The 14,417-nt window shown below is 33.6% G+C and overlaps 1 protein-coding gene across 1 annotated transcript; it reads right to left on the minus strand.

Moving 5' to 3' along the window:
* LOC18612030 lies at nucleotides 1,023-12,676 on the minus strand. The gene is made up of 16 exons (XM_007048605.2): nucleotides 12,317-12,676; nucleotides 12,052-12,164; nucleotides 11,650-11,699; nucleotides 10,827-11,057; nucleotides 10,444-10,596; nucleotides 8,854-8,949; nucleotides 8,739-8,759; nucleotides 8,531-8,557; nucleotides 5,959-6,042; nucleotides 4,341-4,372; nucleotides 3,496-3,596; nucleotides 3,326-3,398; nucleotides 3,189-3,220; nucleotides 1,947-2,037; nucleotides 1,671-1,782; nucleotides 1,023-1,570 (listed from the first exon to the last, which is right to left on the minus strand). The coding sequence occupies exons 1-16, from the start codon at nucleotides 12,601-12,603 to the stop codon at nucleotides 1,256-1,258; spliced, it is 1,818 nt and encodes a 605-aa protein (XP_007048667.2). The 5' UTR covers nucleotides 12,604-12,676; the 3' UTR covers nucleotides 1,023-1,255.

The following is a 14,417-nucleotide window of genomic DNA, read 5'->3' on the forward strand; positions in this document are numbered from 1 at the left end:
AAAGTTGGCCACATCTCTTCAATTATTTAAAACTTTGATGCGATTGAAGTATATGTATGTAATGCATATATTTACTGCACTGAAAACTTGATAGCATCAAACCGCGTCTCTGTGCACGTAATTCATTTTCATGTCACCTACCATTACCAATAGCCTTTTCCTCATAATTTCTTTCCCACAACCTTTTTTTTTTTTTTCTTTTTCTTGATGCAATTATTGAAAGATTCGTTTTTGGGTTCTACTAGTCATGAAATTCAACAAATAGGGACCAATCAATCACCAAATGAATATAATTTTGAGAGAGAAGAAAAGATATTGGATCATAAGGTGAAATTAAATATAGAGTCTATTTCAGAGTTTTAAATATCAATAAATAAATGCCATCAACAACAACACAATGCTTGTTTTGTGTCCATGGCTAATGGCTTAATGGCAGTGATATTGATAAAAAAAATTTCTTTGAATCCCGAAGAAGTAATGCTTATTATTCAACCCCAAAGCCGGCCAAAATCATGCTCACAGCAGCTTCCTTATTACGAAAGTTAATTTGTCACAATTCCTTTTTTTAATTGATTCTTCGTGATGTAATTGATTAGGGCCTGACTTCATTAGGCCGAAGGAGGTTGCTTGCCGGAGAAAACTCAAATCATTATTCCCATCTCCGTCCCATTAAATGCATAGCAATCTTAAAACAGCCTAGGAGTCAGATCCATTAAGAATTGATCAATTTCCCGATTAAATTGGATTAGACCTGACTTAAATCGAAATGGGGCCACTTTTGTCCCTCTAATTTTACTATTTGATACTCCAAAAAACCTCAACGGAAGTAGGGAGCCCTGGTTAAAAGTTGCTTCGAAGGAAGATGAGCGTAATTCACAGGAACGTGGATTTCCTACTCTCAAAGACAACTACCTTTTCCTTCTTAAAAGCGTGGAGGTGTGGGTTATTGAGGAATATAGTAACTCCAGAAGCAGCATCTCTCCCCTCATCCATCAAAATTTGACTGTTAGTGCTTCACAAAATGAAAGAAAACCAAGTCATGTTTATCACCCAAAACGAAGGGGAAAAGAAAGTCAATGTAGAATCTTCTTTTTTTGAGTATGCACCATATGTTTGGTCTATTTACCAAATATTTACCAGACGAATGGCAAATTTAACAGAGGACCTCATTTCGATCATGGCAGCATCCAAACCCGTGAAACACAAGTAAGCAATTTGTATGTTCAGGTACAAATATAACAGTCCCATACAGCCTCTACGCCGCAGCTTGAAAATCCCCAAAATCATCATCCACTATGTCTTCTGTGCTCTGACTTTCAGGTGAATGCTGTTCATGTGAATGTTCCTTTGCTGAGACTGGGGAATTATCTTTAGAAGTGCTCTCTAGGCTGAGATTTGGTGGTGAGCTTGTTGGAGATTTCTGACTGCTAGCTACAGGTGAAAGTGGTGCTGGTGGAGGTGGTGGTGGTTTGATGCTAATTTTGGGCTCTGCCCGGTTGCCCTTGTCCTCCAAAGACAGATTGTCCACACCCTGCTCCAAAATCTTTGACTTCACACTGGAACTACCGCTCTGAGCAATGAGCATCATAAAGCAGGGAAAACTTGTTAAAATACTTGTATATAAAATGATTAATTATTAAAAATTGTCAACAATAAATAGACAGGCGTACATTCTTTATTTGAAGTACAAGGGTCTCGCCCTCCTTTAAACTGTAGTCAACTGAGGAAGTTTTCTGGAATTGCTGCTCCATCTCTTCCGCAGTTTTCTTTTTGTTCAAATATCTTCAATAGCAATTTAAGAAAGTACACAGTTTAATAAAACTACAGTAATCATTCAAAATTAGAAGATTATTCTTTGAAAAATCTGCAGTATGAGCCATTATGAAATCCGAGAACATAAAGCATATGATATGAGAGAAACTGCATAAAGGTATATGAGAAAGTACTTCATATGGTCATGCAAGGCTGCTTGGAAATCATAAGCCTCTGTTCTTTCTCGAAATCCAATGCCAATGAAAGCATGACGAAGGCGACCACCTGCATGACTTCTGAATTAATAAACACAATATCTTAAAAACTATATACCAATAGAAAAAAGTGAAGTGAAAAACATCAATCATCATCATCCCAACACAGTTAAATGTTTTGAAATGGGGACCGCAGAAAAAGGTTTTTGCATTTTACTCAAAGCAGATGTGGAAATAATTTCATGCACAGAAAAAACCGCAAGCACTGATTTATAATATTAGAATGGATCAAAAATTAAGAAGGTTTTTGGGCATTTAAGTATTTTGAGTCAATTATACTCCACATAAGTTGAGCAAAAAAATGCAAATGAACGTAATTAGACAATAAAGAAAACAAGAACCAATTCAAATGACCATAGCTCAAAGACAATGTCTAGAACAGTCAGAACCACATATTAGACATTTATTCTTTCTTTAGGATGCCAGACCCCAAAGATGAATTCTTTCTTTTTCTGGCTTTGGCTGTTAAAGTCACATGCACATGGACATAAAATCAGGGAATGTTGGATGTTTCTAGATGCTTGATGCAGAAGATAAATTGACAGCATATGGGAACCTCCAAATATGAAACAAGAGTTAAAAGCATAAGTAGAGCACCTTTTCTGTTGGCTTACTCATAATATTTCTCAGTAATGCAATCTGAAATTAGTAGGCACTGGAGCATATTATGATGCATAAGCTACTGACATATATTTCACTAACAAAAATCTCATTTAAAGAGTTTAATGCTTAATCACGGTGACAAGATACCTTCAAAAGTTGGTAAACCAATTTGACAGATTCTCATGACAGGTGTCTGGGTTGCTTTTATATGGAAAAGAAAAATGAAGAAGAAAGAGAAAGGCAGAACACAATCAAGGAAGTAGGCAGATGTGTAGTAGCCTGGCCTCTATTTGATCTAACTACATGACAGTTCTTCTGAAATTTGTTTACTATCTATTGATAAAACTTCCTGTGAAATACTTCTCTGTTTTTTCTTTTGCTAAGTTGAAGAAATGGGGAGAAGAAAAGAAGGGTAACAAAGAGGAGTGGCAAGAATTTCATATGGTAATGCCATACACATTGTTAGAGAACATTAAAACAAAAAAAGAATGGTAGGAAAAGATAAATTGATATACTAATCAAATGTAAATTTGAAAGAATAGAAGCAAAATTACTTACCAATATTCTCTTCAATTCGAAGAACAAAATATCTGCAGAACAGACACCCTTGAGCTAATGCATTGCATCATAAACAAAAGCAATATGAAAGCACTGCACATGCATCAACATTTAATGTAATGCTTATTTGTACATACCTACTGCTATCAATTACAGGTTCCACTGGATGCGGCTCTCCATTTCTGAGAAATGCTCGAGCATATAATTCACCTATGAAGATGTAGTAAGTTGAAGCAGAAACCAATTATCTAATAATAAGATAAATACAATATAAATATTGCCCTACAAACTACAAAACTAAGTTTACCGGAAGACTTGTCTTCAAGCCTGATAATGCACTCTTCTCCCTTGCTAATGACTTTCAAAATTCCCTCCCATGCCCATTTGTTGACATTCCATTCATCAGCCCTGAAATAAACTTCAGATGAATAAACATGCATCTCCACACCAGAAAGAAACAGAAAAAGCCCACATCTTAATCAATGCCAATTGATCTAACAAGAAGATTGCCACCGTAAATTCAGCACATAAAATAATTGTTCTAGGTATTCGCATCCAATACAGTGCTTTCCCTGACAAGATTTTTTACCCTACCCCCTGTCAGCTGGTTAAGGAGATTTCCTTAGCTAACAAAACAAAATTGTTTTCATAGATCAACAAAATTAATTTGAAAATTTTCAGGGAAAAAATTAAACATAAAAGATTTCTCTCTCTGTTAATTACATAATGAATTTTAATTTTAGAAATAGGCTGAGTTGAAGCAAGCCAACACTAAGACAGAAAACAAACAAAATGAAAAAAAAAAACAAAAAGCAAAAACAAAGGGTTCAACTAACATGATGACAATACTTCTCAAAAAAAAAAAAATAATAATAATAATAACATGATAACAAACAAACAGTTTTCAATATCGAGTTCTCAATAGTGTTCCCATTATTATCACCTAACTTTCTCATATTGTATGGAAATTGCAAGGTAAACTAATGGAAGAGAATAATAACAGCAATACAAAGAGAAAAAGAAGGATAGGTAAGGTTTTTAGCTTCCTTGCAGCAAACAGCACATAGTAAACACAGCATAATACAAAAGATATCATTCACATTCGTGTTTCTTGCATATTCAGCATCATATCTTGACAAGCTGGCCAACTACCTGTAGGAGGCTGCACTTTTCCTTGGAGGTATCTGCAGAAATAATGAGTTGAATTAGTTTGACATTATCGCGAGCATATAGGGAATGAGAATAAAAGTGAGAAAATGTCATAAGGTTGAAATTTCACTAATATAGGACATTAGGTGATTAGGGTTTGTGGCAGTACTCTGATCTTGATTCTTGAGAAAACAGAGAAAATTAAATACAGACAAAAAGAAAAGAAGGAATCCCTGGGCTTCAAACCTAGGATTCCATAGAAGTAATACCTAAGGTTGATTTTATCACATACAAGAGAAAAAGCACTGGAAATTCTCCAATAATAACTCTCTCTCTCTCTCTCTCTAATATGCTCACATGCATATGCGTTCTAGTCCCTAAAGAGCTAGCACTCGCAGTCCAATGAGGACTTTAACATATAATTGAGGTCCAAATAGGAAATTAACAACCTTGACTTAAAACAACTCCAAAACTAAATAAAACCGAATGCCAATAGCATGAACAAAACCCAAACTAAGACTTGAGCCTCAAAATCTGCAATTTCAAGCAATCCAAAAAATTGCAAAAGCACACCTGACCCCTGAAACTGAAGAAAACAGAGAACAAAATAAGAACCTGAAACTTCAACATAACTCAAAAGCAACTAAGAAACCGTACTCAAGCTCCCAACTAAGCTTCTCACCACTGGAATTGTACCAAGTTAAGGCTTGGCCATGAGAACCCCCCTTACACACCTTGTAAACACCTTTGGAGGCTGCTGCCAGTATACTCTATCATTTACTCTATCAGCACTTCTATTTGTCTCATAAAGTCAGCCGAAGCAAAATATTCAAAAATTGCATGATTTTAAGTGCATATGGCTTAATAAGAACAAGTTTGGTTGGTTTTTGACCAACTAAAACATGAAAAATTGTCATAGTGTTGGCACAAAATGCAAATATAGATTCAAATGGGGTAAAAATATTGAATGACCAAAGAAAAGCACTTTTATCAGACAACTTATATTGATATGAGAGCATCCCTTGGAAAGTTCAAAGATCCAGCCATATATTTTGAATGTAAAATCTTGAATTTAACAGGTTTATTCCTTACACATCTTGGAGTGGCAGCAATTTTTGATACAAAGTCCAGATTAATTGTGAACTCTGTACTAATCTAAAAGGTAAAAAATACAAGCTGTATAAAAGTGCAAAGCTTGTTAAGTCTAGTTTTTGATGATTCAAACTGTGCAGGAATTGGAGCTGCTACACCGAACAATGATTCCGAATCTAAAATATCCAACAAAACTACACTCCTCAAAAAATTGCGAAACTAAAGTATCTACATTAAAGTTGAGCATAGAAAATTCAACCGCCCTAGAAACCCACCTAAGTTTTAGACATATTGGAAGGAACACGACAACTATTTGGAGTTCCATTGAAATCATTCTTAAAGTTAATTAATTATATATATATATACCCATTTTGAATCTCAATCTTGATCCAGTACTAAACCAAATAAAAATCAGATAAAATCATGTGAATTTAGTCTGATCCCAAAATCCCAACAGGGACAACAAATTGAGATATATATATATATAGAAAGAGCTGAGAGTAAAGAGAGGAAGAGAAATGGTACTGACCAAATAAACATAACATTCAGACACTTGAAAGAGGACAAGTTCTAACGCTTCCGCAGTCTCCTCGCTCTCATCAACTTTGCCTTCCTCCCTTGCTGCCTTGCCCTTGGGCTGTTTTTCCTTCTCCATCATCTACGCTCTCAATCTCAAACTCGGCTTGAGTACAAGGCAAGCAAACCAAAAACTTCACTCAGCTTGCGACTAGATAGGTAATTTTCCAAATTTCTTATGAAAATACTCTCTTCTCTCCCAATTTTGCTTTCTATGGTCTCTACCACAACACAAACAGACTTCTTCCTTCTTTCTCGCTCTTGCTATTATTTTCTTTTTATTAATTCAATTTTTTCCTTTTGTCTCTCTCTCTCTCTCTCTTTTCATAAATATTTGTAAAGCAATTCAAGCTTTACAACTGATTAGATGTCTCCGTCGCCGGGCAGGCCTAGCCGGGTCTCTCTTAAAGCGGAACCCACCAAACCCGAATTTGGTCCAATCCGTTCATTTTTTTTCCGTTCATTTAATTATATTATTATTAAAAATATTAAATTTTTTATATTAATATTTTAATATTTTAAATATATTTTAATTAAAATTAAATAAAAAATATTTTTATTAATAAAAGAGTAATTTCATTAATTCAGTTGAACTTGAACCACATTCATGAGTTTAAACGAATAACTTGACTTTTGACCACGTTTCGTACTTATATTAGAAGTGTACTAATAAATAACATGAATAAACATTTATTTTTAGTGAAGTCATACGCTTTAACCTTTATTCGATAACTAGCTTTTGTTGTGACTTGTGGAAGTGTTTGTTATCAAGTTAAATTCAAGATTTAGATTCAAATTCAGTTTGATCCACCTATTTAAATTATATTTAATATTACAAAAATTTTAAAAATGTATCTTTATTTAATATTTGAAACATTTTTTTTGAAAGTTAATATTTGAAACATATTTAAAATTAAAATTAAATAAACTAAAAAAATAATAATATTCTTGAGCTAAGTCAAGCTTGAAGATCATGTCTTCTAATTATTAATTATTGATTTTTTTAGAAACTCTATTAATCATGGACTTCAATAATTATTTTTAATTATATTTCCAAAAAAGTATTATTAGTACTATTATTTTTTACCCTGAGCAGTAAGTTTTCTCACTTTCATCACTGAGCACCAGTGGAAGTGCAGAACTTATATGTTGGAGCTCCATCTTTCCTTTGCTTTCTGCCTCTGCCTCTGCCTCATCTTGATCTAGTGACTTTCACTTTCTCACAAGTCAACGGTTGGATCCCCTTATTGTTACAATGCATGAGCCATGCAGACAACAACTTCTTCCTAGGCTAGAAACACTTTTCACTTTCCTATTTTGATTATAACTCATATTCATTTCCAAGTTTCCCAGAACAGCTACAGCAGATCTCTTGTTAATCAAAGACCTCCTGGCATCTACATTTTCAGTTTGCTTTAATTTATCACTGACTCTCTCTCTTCAATGGCACCTTTTATTCTTTCTCTATTTGGCAAAGACAATGAGATTGATGCAGGGTGGTGATGGAGTCAACACAGGTTGGAGTTAATCTCAAAGTACTATTTAAATATCTCTGTCTCACGAGATTTAAACAAGTTACACAGTTACAATAATAAATTCCTTATGCTGCAACTTGTTGGTTTTTCTCCTGTTTTGGGTTACAACAACAACAACACTGAACAGTAGGAATTAATAAATTTAAAAAAAATTTGAAGCCACTGAACTCTGAGTTGCTTGTACATAAAAGTCTCGGATCATGTGTACCTCACCACATTCTCAGTGCAGAAGCTCCCAATGAGACCTCTAAATATCATCTGATGCCACTAGTAAGAAGTCGAATGCTTGCAATTTGAACTCGGAAATGGTTTTGCTAGGCTCAACAAGGCAGATGAATTTGAAAACAAACTCTCGTAGGCAGTTCCCATCTTATGAAAATATTCATACTTGTTGATGAGGCACTGTTGCAGTCATGGTCATGTGCCGCGGATCTGTAAGCACTGTTTGAATATTGACAAAGCCAACTTCTCTCAACCTTCCTTCCAGATCAGTGAGGTAGTATTCATTCAAAAATGGTTCTGTACTTTTCAGCAATGTGAAAAGAGCTGGGGACAATTCCTGAAAGAAACAAAATCCGAATTAACATGCCAGTGTTCATTGATTTTCTTGTTCAAAGCAATACAACCATCCTCGCAAGTTTCTATCTTGGAATGAGATTTACTTGCATACAAATTCCTTTATGTGATTCTTGTCATCTTTACAGCCAAAATAAACCTTTGGCAAAATTTTGCTGTATCTAAAGTTTGAAATGCTACGAGTAATCTTTCACTTGAAAGCATATGCGCACACTAAGTTCTAAGGCTTTATAATAAGATTATTTCATAATGTACAGTTCTTGCAGAGTTGCAGTGGTTTACATCTCAAGTTGCAACCAACACTGACTTTATTGGTAAATGATAGATTTGAGAAATTCTTCATAAAATTATATTAGTTCATTGTAAGATGATAACTTAAGACCTATGATTTTCCCTTTATTCTTGGAACGGCACCAACTTCTTTATCAGAATTTCTAATTCCTCAACTAAGCATACAGACAAAATTATCTGCTTTCAAACTTTTAGCGTCCTCAATGTTTTTGTCAAAACAAAAATTCTACAAATTAAACCACATCTCTAACGCCTATAATAGATTGACAACTGAGAATACCAGCTAAGCAGTAGAATAGCAGAGCAAATTAAGGATTAGGAGGAACTGCACCTGAAGGATCTTTGACTTTGGCTGCACAAGGAAGAAAGTTAAAATTAAAATAAGAAGGGTTGTAGCAGCTGAAAGAAAGACCATTTGTAAACAAAGTGTAGTTATGGTAATTTACCGACTGGTCAGTCAAAACAATTGTGCCTCCAGGTCTCAGCAATCGGAATGCTTCAGTCACTAATGCGATTATTGCTCTTTCAGGACATTCATGAAACTGCACACATTTAGATATAGTCTCATTCTCACTAACTAAAAATTCTTAATTTCATTAGTTGACAAAAATCTTTAGAAAATACAAGAGAAACAGAGAGATGTATAGGTAGCTATAGCCTATATTACTATTTTTGGCATGATGAATGGTGAGTTTAAAATTCTATAATAATAGGTTACAGACTTGTACTAACTATTAATTACTATAAGATTAATTAATATAAACTATAAGTTTGATTGAAATTAGGATATGAATAATAAGTAAAATGATAATTCCTGTCTCCTCAATTTGAGTTGTCAGCTTGATATTTCTATACAAATGCAGAGATTTCATTACAAGGACTTTATTTTCAATAATTATCATTACAAAATGTTTACGAAGAAAAAGGAGAAGTTCATAAAGTACAGTTAGTAATTGCCTCTTGAGTTAGAGAGAAGGAAGCAACTAGAGAACAAGGGAAATGCATTAGAGATACAAACTTCCCAGAGTATGAACCACAATGAGGAAAGTACCCTTAGATGATTTAATGTTCTTAGCTAAGAGGGCATGATCAAACCCCATTTGTATGATCTAGGAATCATGTTGAATCCCACAATTACAACAGAACAGGATTCTTGTTTAAAGCAAGTGTTGGAAATCGCTTCCAATCATGAGGGAAGTAAAATATAGAATTTTCTCTGCCCTTGAAGATTGCACCTTCAGCTTACAGCTTTTATAAATAAAGGTTTGACAGAATTTTCTAAGTCTGATAAAATAAGAGAAACTTACTAGAACTATTTACCATTGTTTGCTGAATGGTGAAAGGAATTTTTATTTTCAACCAACACCTCACAGCTATAGTGCTGTATTATTTAAAACCTTACAAATAAAGAGGATACAATGTACACTTGGAACATCTTAAGATTGGTTTGGTAAGAGACACTGTTTCAGTTACTTAGGTCACTTCCTCCCTCAACATGTCTGTTAACTCTCCCTCTGTCTCATACAAACACACGCACAACACCAAAAGTATGGAAAATCATTATTTGACCACATAATTGGAACCATGCAGCTAGAAACTCTTTCGATTTTTTAGTTTTCAAATTCTCTTAATCCTTCATATCATGATTTTGTCCTCAACTAAATGAGCTAAATTGGAAGGACACATTTGGTTTGCAACTTCAAGATCACAAAAAGACAAGTTTATCTTGACAGAAAACCAGATTAATGCCTAATATTATAGTTCTAACTTGAGAAGGAAAAAAATGGGTAATTGTTATGAGGATTTGCGAAATTGATTTATGATTCAATGAATTTGGAGAACTGACCAACCTACGCTATCGAATTCCAAATATACATTTGAATTATGGGGGGAAAAACTTGAAAAATTAAAACTATGTTTTGTTCTCCGCATTATGTAGTAGACTTATAGGACATATAGTCAGTTCAGTTAGACATTCCCAGAAAAATTTAAGAAGGTTAAAACAAACTACATGAAAAGGTTAAGAGAAGACATACCACATAAGAAAAAGAAACAAGATCAAATGATTTTGAGGGCAAGCCTGTGTCTTCTCCAGCTGCATGTATCCATCTGATGGGATTCTCTCGAGAGGCTCTTTTCTTTTCCTTGAATTGAGCTACAGAAAGAAAGTAAGGTGACAGATCTAGTCCCTGTAGCATTGCATCAAGATACACATGAAGGACGTGAGGTTTATATCCACATATTAAAGAACAAATGTACTATGAACTGTAATCATTAAAGTTTTATGAGCATGTCAATACAAATGTGTGCCATATCATAAGGCTGCTTAAATTGCTATTTTTCCTTCTTACAGTTACAAGTCTTTATCTTGTAAAACATGTCTTATGGTAAGTTTCCATAAATAAATATATGCACTTACAGTGACTTTAGCGGAAGGGAATTTATCAGCAAGAAATCTTGTGCTCACACCTACAGAACACCCAATATCTATAATATTTTCAATTGTGGATCCTGAATGCTTCATATGATGTTGTTCAATTACTTGAAGCCAATTTCCACGCAATTCTTTAGTTGCTTCCTCAATTGATGAAGCATGTGGTATAGCTCGTCTCGCAACAGACATGGTTGCAACCTCCGCTTCAGCTGCAGCCTGCCATCACACTAGCAATCTTGCAAGTTAAAATCCTTTCATCTTCTTTTTTTTCCTTTACACTGTAAGAAATGCTTTCCTTCTTAACAATTTTCTTATAGAGGTAAGAGAATTCTTCAAAAAAAACTCCTTTGAAAAAGATTCTTCAATTTGTGAAAATCACAAAATTAACAGTACCAGTTAAAGTAGCAGCATTACACATAAGTCAATATTAGAGCAGAAATCTTCATGCCAAGAAATTTAAACAATTGAGAATTGAAGAGAGCTAAGAGCATTTAAACATCAGCAACTTTAGGAAGTCACTGGTCAAGAATCAAATAAACGGGCACATATTAGAGATACAATATGGTCTTAATATTGGTTAGACAAATAACTGGAAATGCAGTGCTAATTTGTCTCAGTATATTGGACTAGAAGACAAGTAGCCCTCAATATCTTTTAGCCAAAAAACAAGTGGCTCTCATCCCCTACCCTGTCCCCTTGTATTCCCTGTGCTAAAAGAAAGAAACAAATCATCTTCACTCTTCATCCGCTACAGTGACGGGGGAGTGAAGAGTTTCAAGAAAATTTAAGATGAAGGCCGAATACTTACCAACCAAGAAAGATTGCCCTCGTCATATGCATGAAAAGGACTCAGATAATCTGTTCCAAAAACACAATAGCTTTGGCGATTATTAATTTGTTTGAATGATTAAAACAATAAATAACATACAACATTTAGCAGAATGTAAACCATCTGGAACAGAACTTACACATAATCATCTAATCAAGCAGCCTCTACATAGTTTGAGATTCAGAGTTTGAAAGTTAAGTTCCAAATTTCAAGGTTACTGAATCTTCATTTATATATGCATAGCTGATACTTGATAGTTAGGATTGTGCGAAGCATATTTACGAAAATTCCAGTCTTAAATGATGTTTACATGGTACTTGGATTGTTTGTGTTCTGCTTTTTCTTAAATCATTCAAGGGAAAAAAGGAGAGAATTACATACAATCTGGGTATTGGAGAGAGGGGTTCTCAATGCTGTGCAGCTCCTTATAAACATCTGATTCCAGAATCTCCCTCGACATCTCCCTCCAAGGAATGTTGTTCTTCTCCGCTGTACTGTTGGATAGATATTATAGCATACGCTTTAAATTCAAAGAGTAAAAAAGAATTTTGGGTAGCCTTCGCATAATGCATTTGAATCACTAACAATACATTGAAGTTCAAAAGCTGCTATCTTAACGCAACATTGTGACAAAGAGATAAAGAACCTGATGAGGACTTGTCGGGCACCAAGCTTGAGCAGAGAGTAAAGGGGCTTAAAGGAAACGAGAGCTTTTACAAGGCGAGAGAGAGGGGTCTCTCCAGCCCATTTTGGCATTTCTAGATTTCCCTCCTCGTATGCTGTTGCTATTTGGTCTGGGGCTGCCATCCGAACATGAACCACTAAATCTCTTCTGCCATTTGCGCTTGCCCTTCCTCCATGTCTTGCTCTTTCTCTTCCACTTGCTGCTGAAGATGCAAGAAAAAGCTTCTGAGAAGATGCACACAGCGCCATTAATGCAGATTAATCTCAGTTGCAGTTGCAGAGGGAAGAAAACCAAGGCTTTCCTGTATAAGCAATCCCAGGATTTTCCCGACCGATAACAGCAGCACTTGCTTATTCATTTCTTATTGCCACGTCACTAACCCCGAATCTTCGTCAGCCTATTGTGTACTACCACGTGGACAAAAGAACAAAGTTTATCTGCTTCTTTGATTTTCTTTTTTTTTTTTGCAATATTTATTCGGTCTACTGTGTAACTAAATAAAATACTCAGATATATATATTTAATTATTCTATATAAGAAAATCAAAATAAAGTAATTAAATTAATATATCTATATTTGTTGGATAAGCAAATAGTATTACTAGTAATGCTTTTACAGATTAAATTAATACATTTAAGTTTTCTGAACTATTAGTAGGGCAAGGCACTTATGGTATGGATGTTACACTAATTTCTTTTTTATACTACATATATCATATATGTATATATTTATATAACTTTTATATATTGAGTCAATGTCAACCTGCTGGTCTAACTTTCACTGTAGCCTTTTTAATTGTACTGCAACCAAGCTCTGAATATACTCATTTATAAACAAAACTAAATTGGTGACAAGATTGACAATCAATTTTAAAATTTTTTTATTATTATATAAAAAAAATTGATATATATATATATATAGAATATAATTATTATTTAATTATTCATTATGTAAAATTTTAAGTTTACTATTTTCAGTTTTATCCCAAAACTCATAATTGCTAGATGGTAGAGTTGGTTGGATTAAAATAATGGAATTATTGGGTGGTTGCATGCCCCAAAAGCTAATATATTTTAGAGAGGAAAAAGGTTTACCTAACTTGATCTTTGGCAATTATACCATTTTTATCTTCAAATCTAATCTCATAATCTGACTTTCTATACCACTTGTTATTAGGTCTTCAAGTGTATAAAACATCATCTGGACAAATTGGCTAGTGGATCTTGGATATGAAACAGGAGTGTACTCCATAGATGCCCCTACATTAATCATGTACCAATGATTATATATTTGTGACAATTTGCCGAGTAAGTAATTGGAGTCAGAGGGGTGGTGTTTCATATTCTAACAAGGGAGAGTATGGTCTCGTGCTGGTCGTTCAACTTGAAGACCGGACTACAAGTCACCCGTACAGGATTAATCTTAAAATATATATTATATTTAAATAGTCTATCAAATTCATAAATACTACAAGAAAATTCATACATTCACATTATAATTTATTTACTCATTTACCCTTGAGTTTTATTATTCTTTTTAAAATCTTAATGTTTTGTTTAATATTGTTAATAGCTTTTTTTTTTATTTATTCATTTATTGTTTGTATAGGAATTAAGACATAAATATTTTAAGTAACCGAGGGCCAGTAACTAAAGACATCAGAGCCAGTTTGAGATTAGCTTGATCCCATAGCTCAGTCCGCCTACTCTTTTCTAATGTCTAGTTTCTTTACTTTAAATTAGGGTGAACAAAATCAAATCAAATTAAATTTGATTTGGATAAAACGGTTTGGTTTAATTAGTTTATTGGATTAATTGATATAAAATATTTAGTTCAATTGGTTATTCATCGGTTCTCCATTTTAAAATTTTTAGATCAATTCACTAAAAAAATTAAACTAATTTTTTATATATTTATATATATATATAATATTTTTTATATTTATTAAGAAGAATTGATAGTAACTTAATTAATAATATATTTAAAATATATTAGTTTATTATATTTACGTATACAAAATCATAATCATAGTAATTTAATTTTTTTATATATTTTTTATTTA

This window comes from Theobroma cacao, chromosome 1, assembly GCF_000208745.1.
Source record: "Theobroma cacao cultivar B97-61/B2 chromosome 1, Criollo_cocoa_genome_V2, whole genome shotgun sequence".
In the NCBI taxonomy this organism is placed as follows: Eukaryota; Viridiplantae; Streptophyta; class Magnoliopsida; order Malvales; family Malvaceae; genus Theobroma; species Theobroma cacao.

What these genes read in the sequence shown, in the direction of transcription:
- LOC18612030 (XM_007048605.2), bottom strand. Translation starts at nt 12,603, where the DNA reads ATGGCGCTGTGTGCATCTTCTCAGAAGCTTTTTCTTGCATCTTCAGCA. An exon ending in TCCCTTCCGCTAAAGTCACT is followed by an intron (nt 10,597 to 10,826) that starts GTAAGTGCATAT and finishes GCAATGCTACAG; the next exon opens with GGACTAGATCTGTCACCTTA. An exon ending in TTGTTTCTTTTTCTTATGTG is followed by an intron (nt 8,950 to 10,443) that starts GTATGTCTTCTC and finishes AAATGTGTGCAG; the next exon opens with TTTCATGAATGTCCTGAAAG.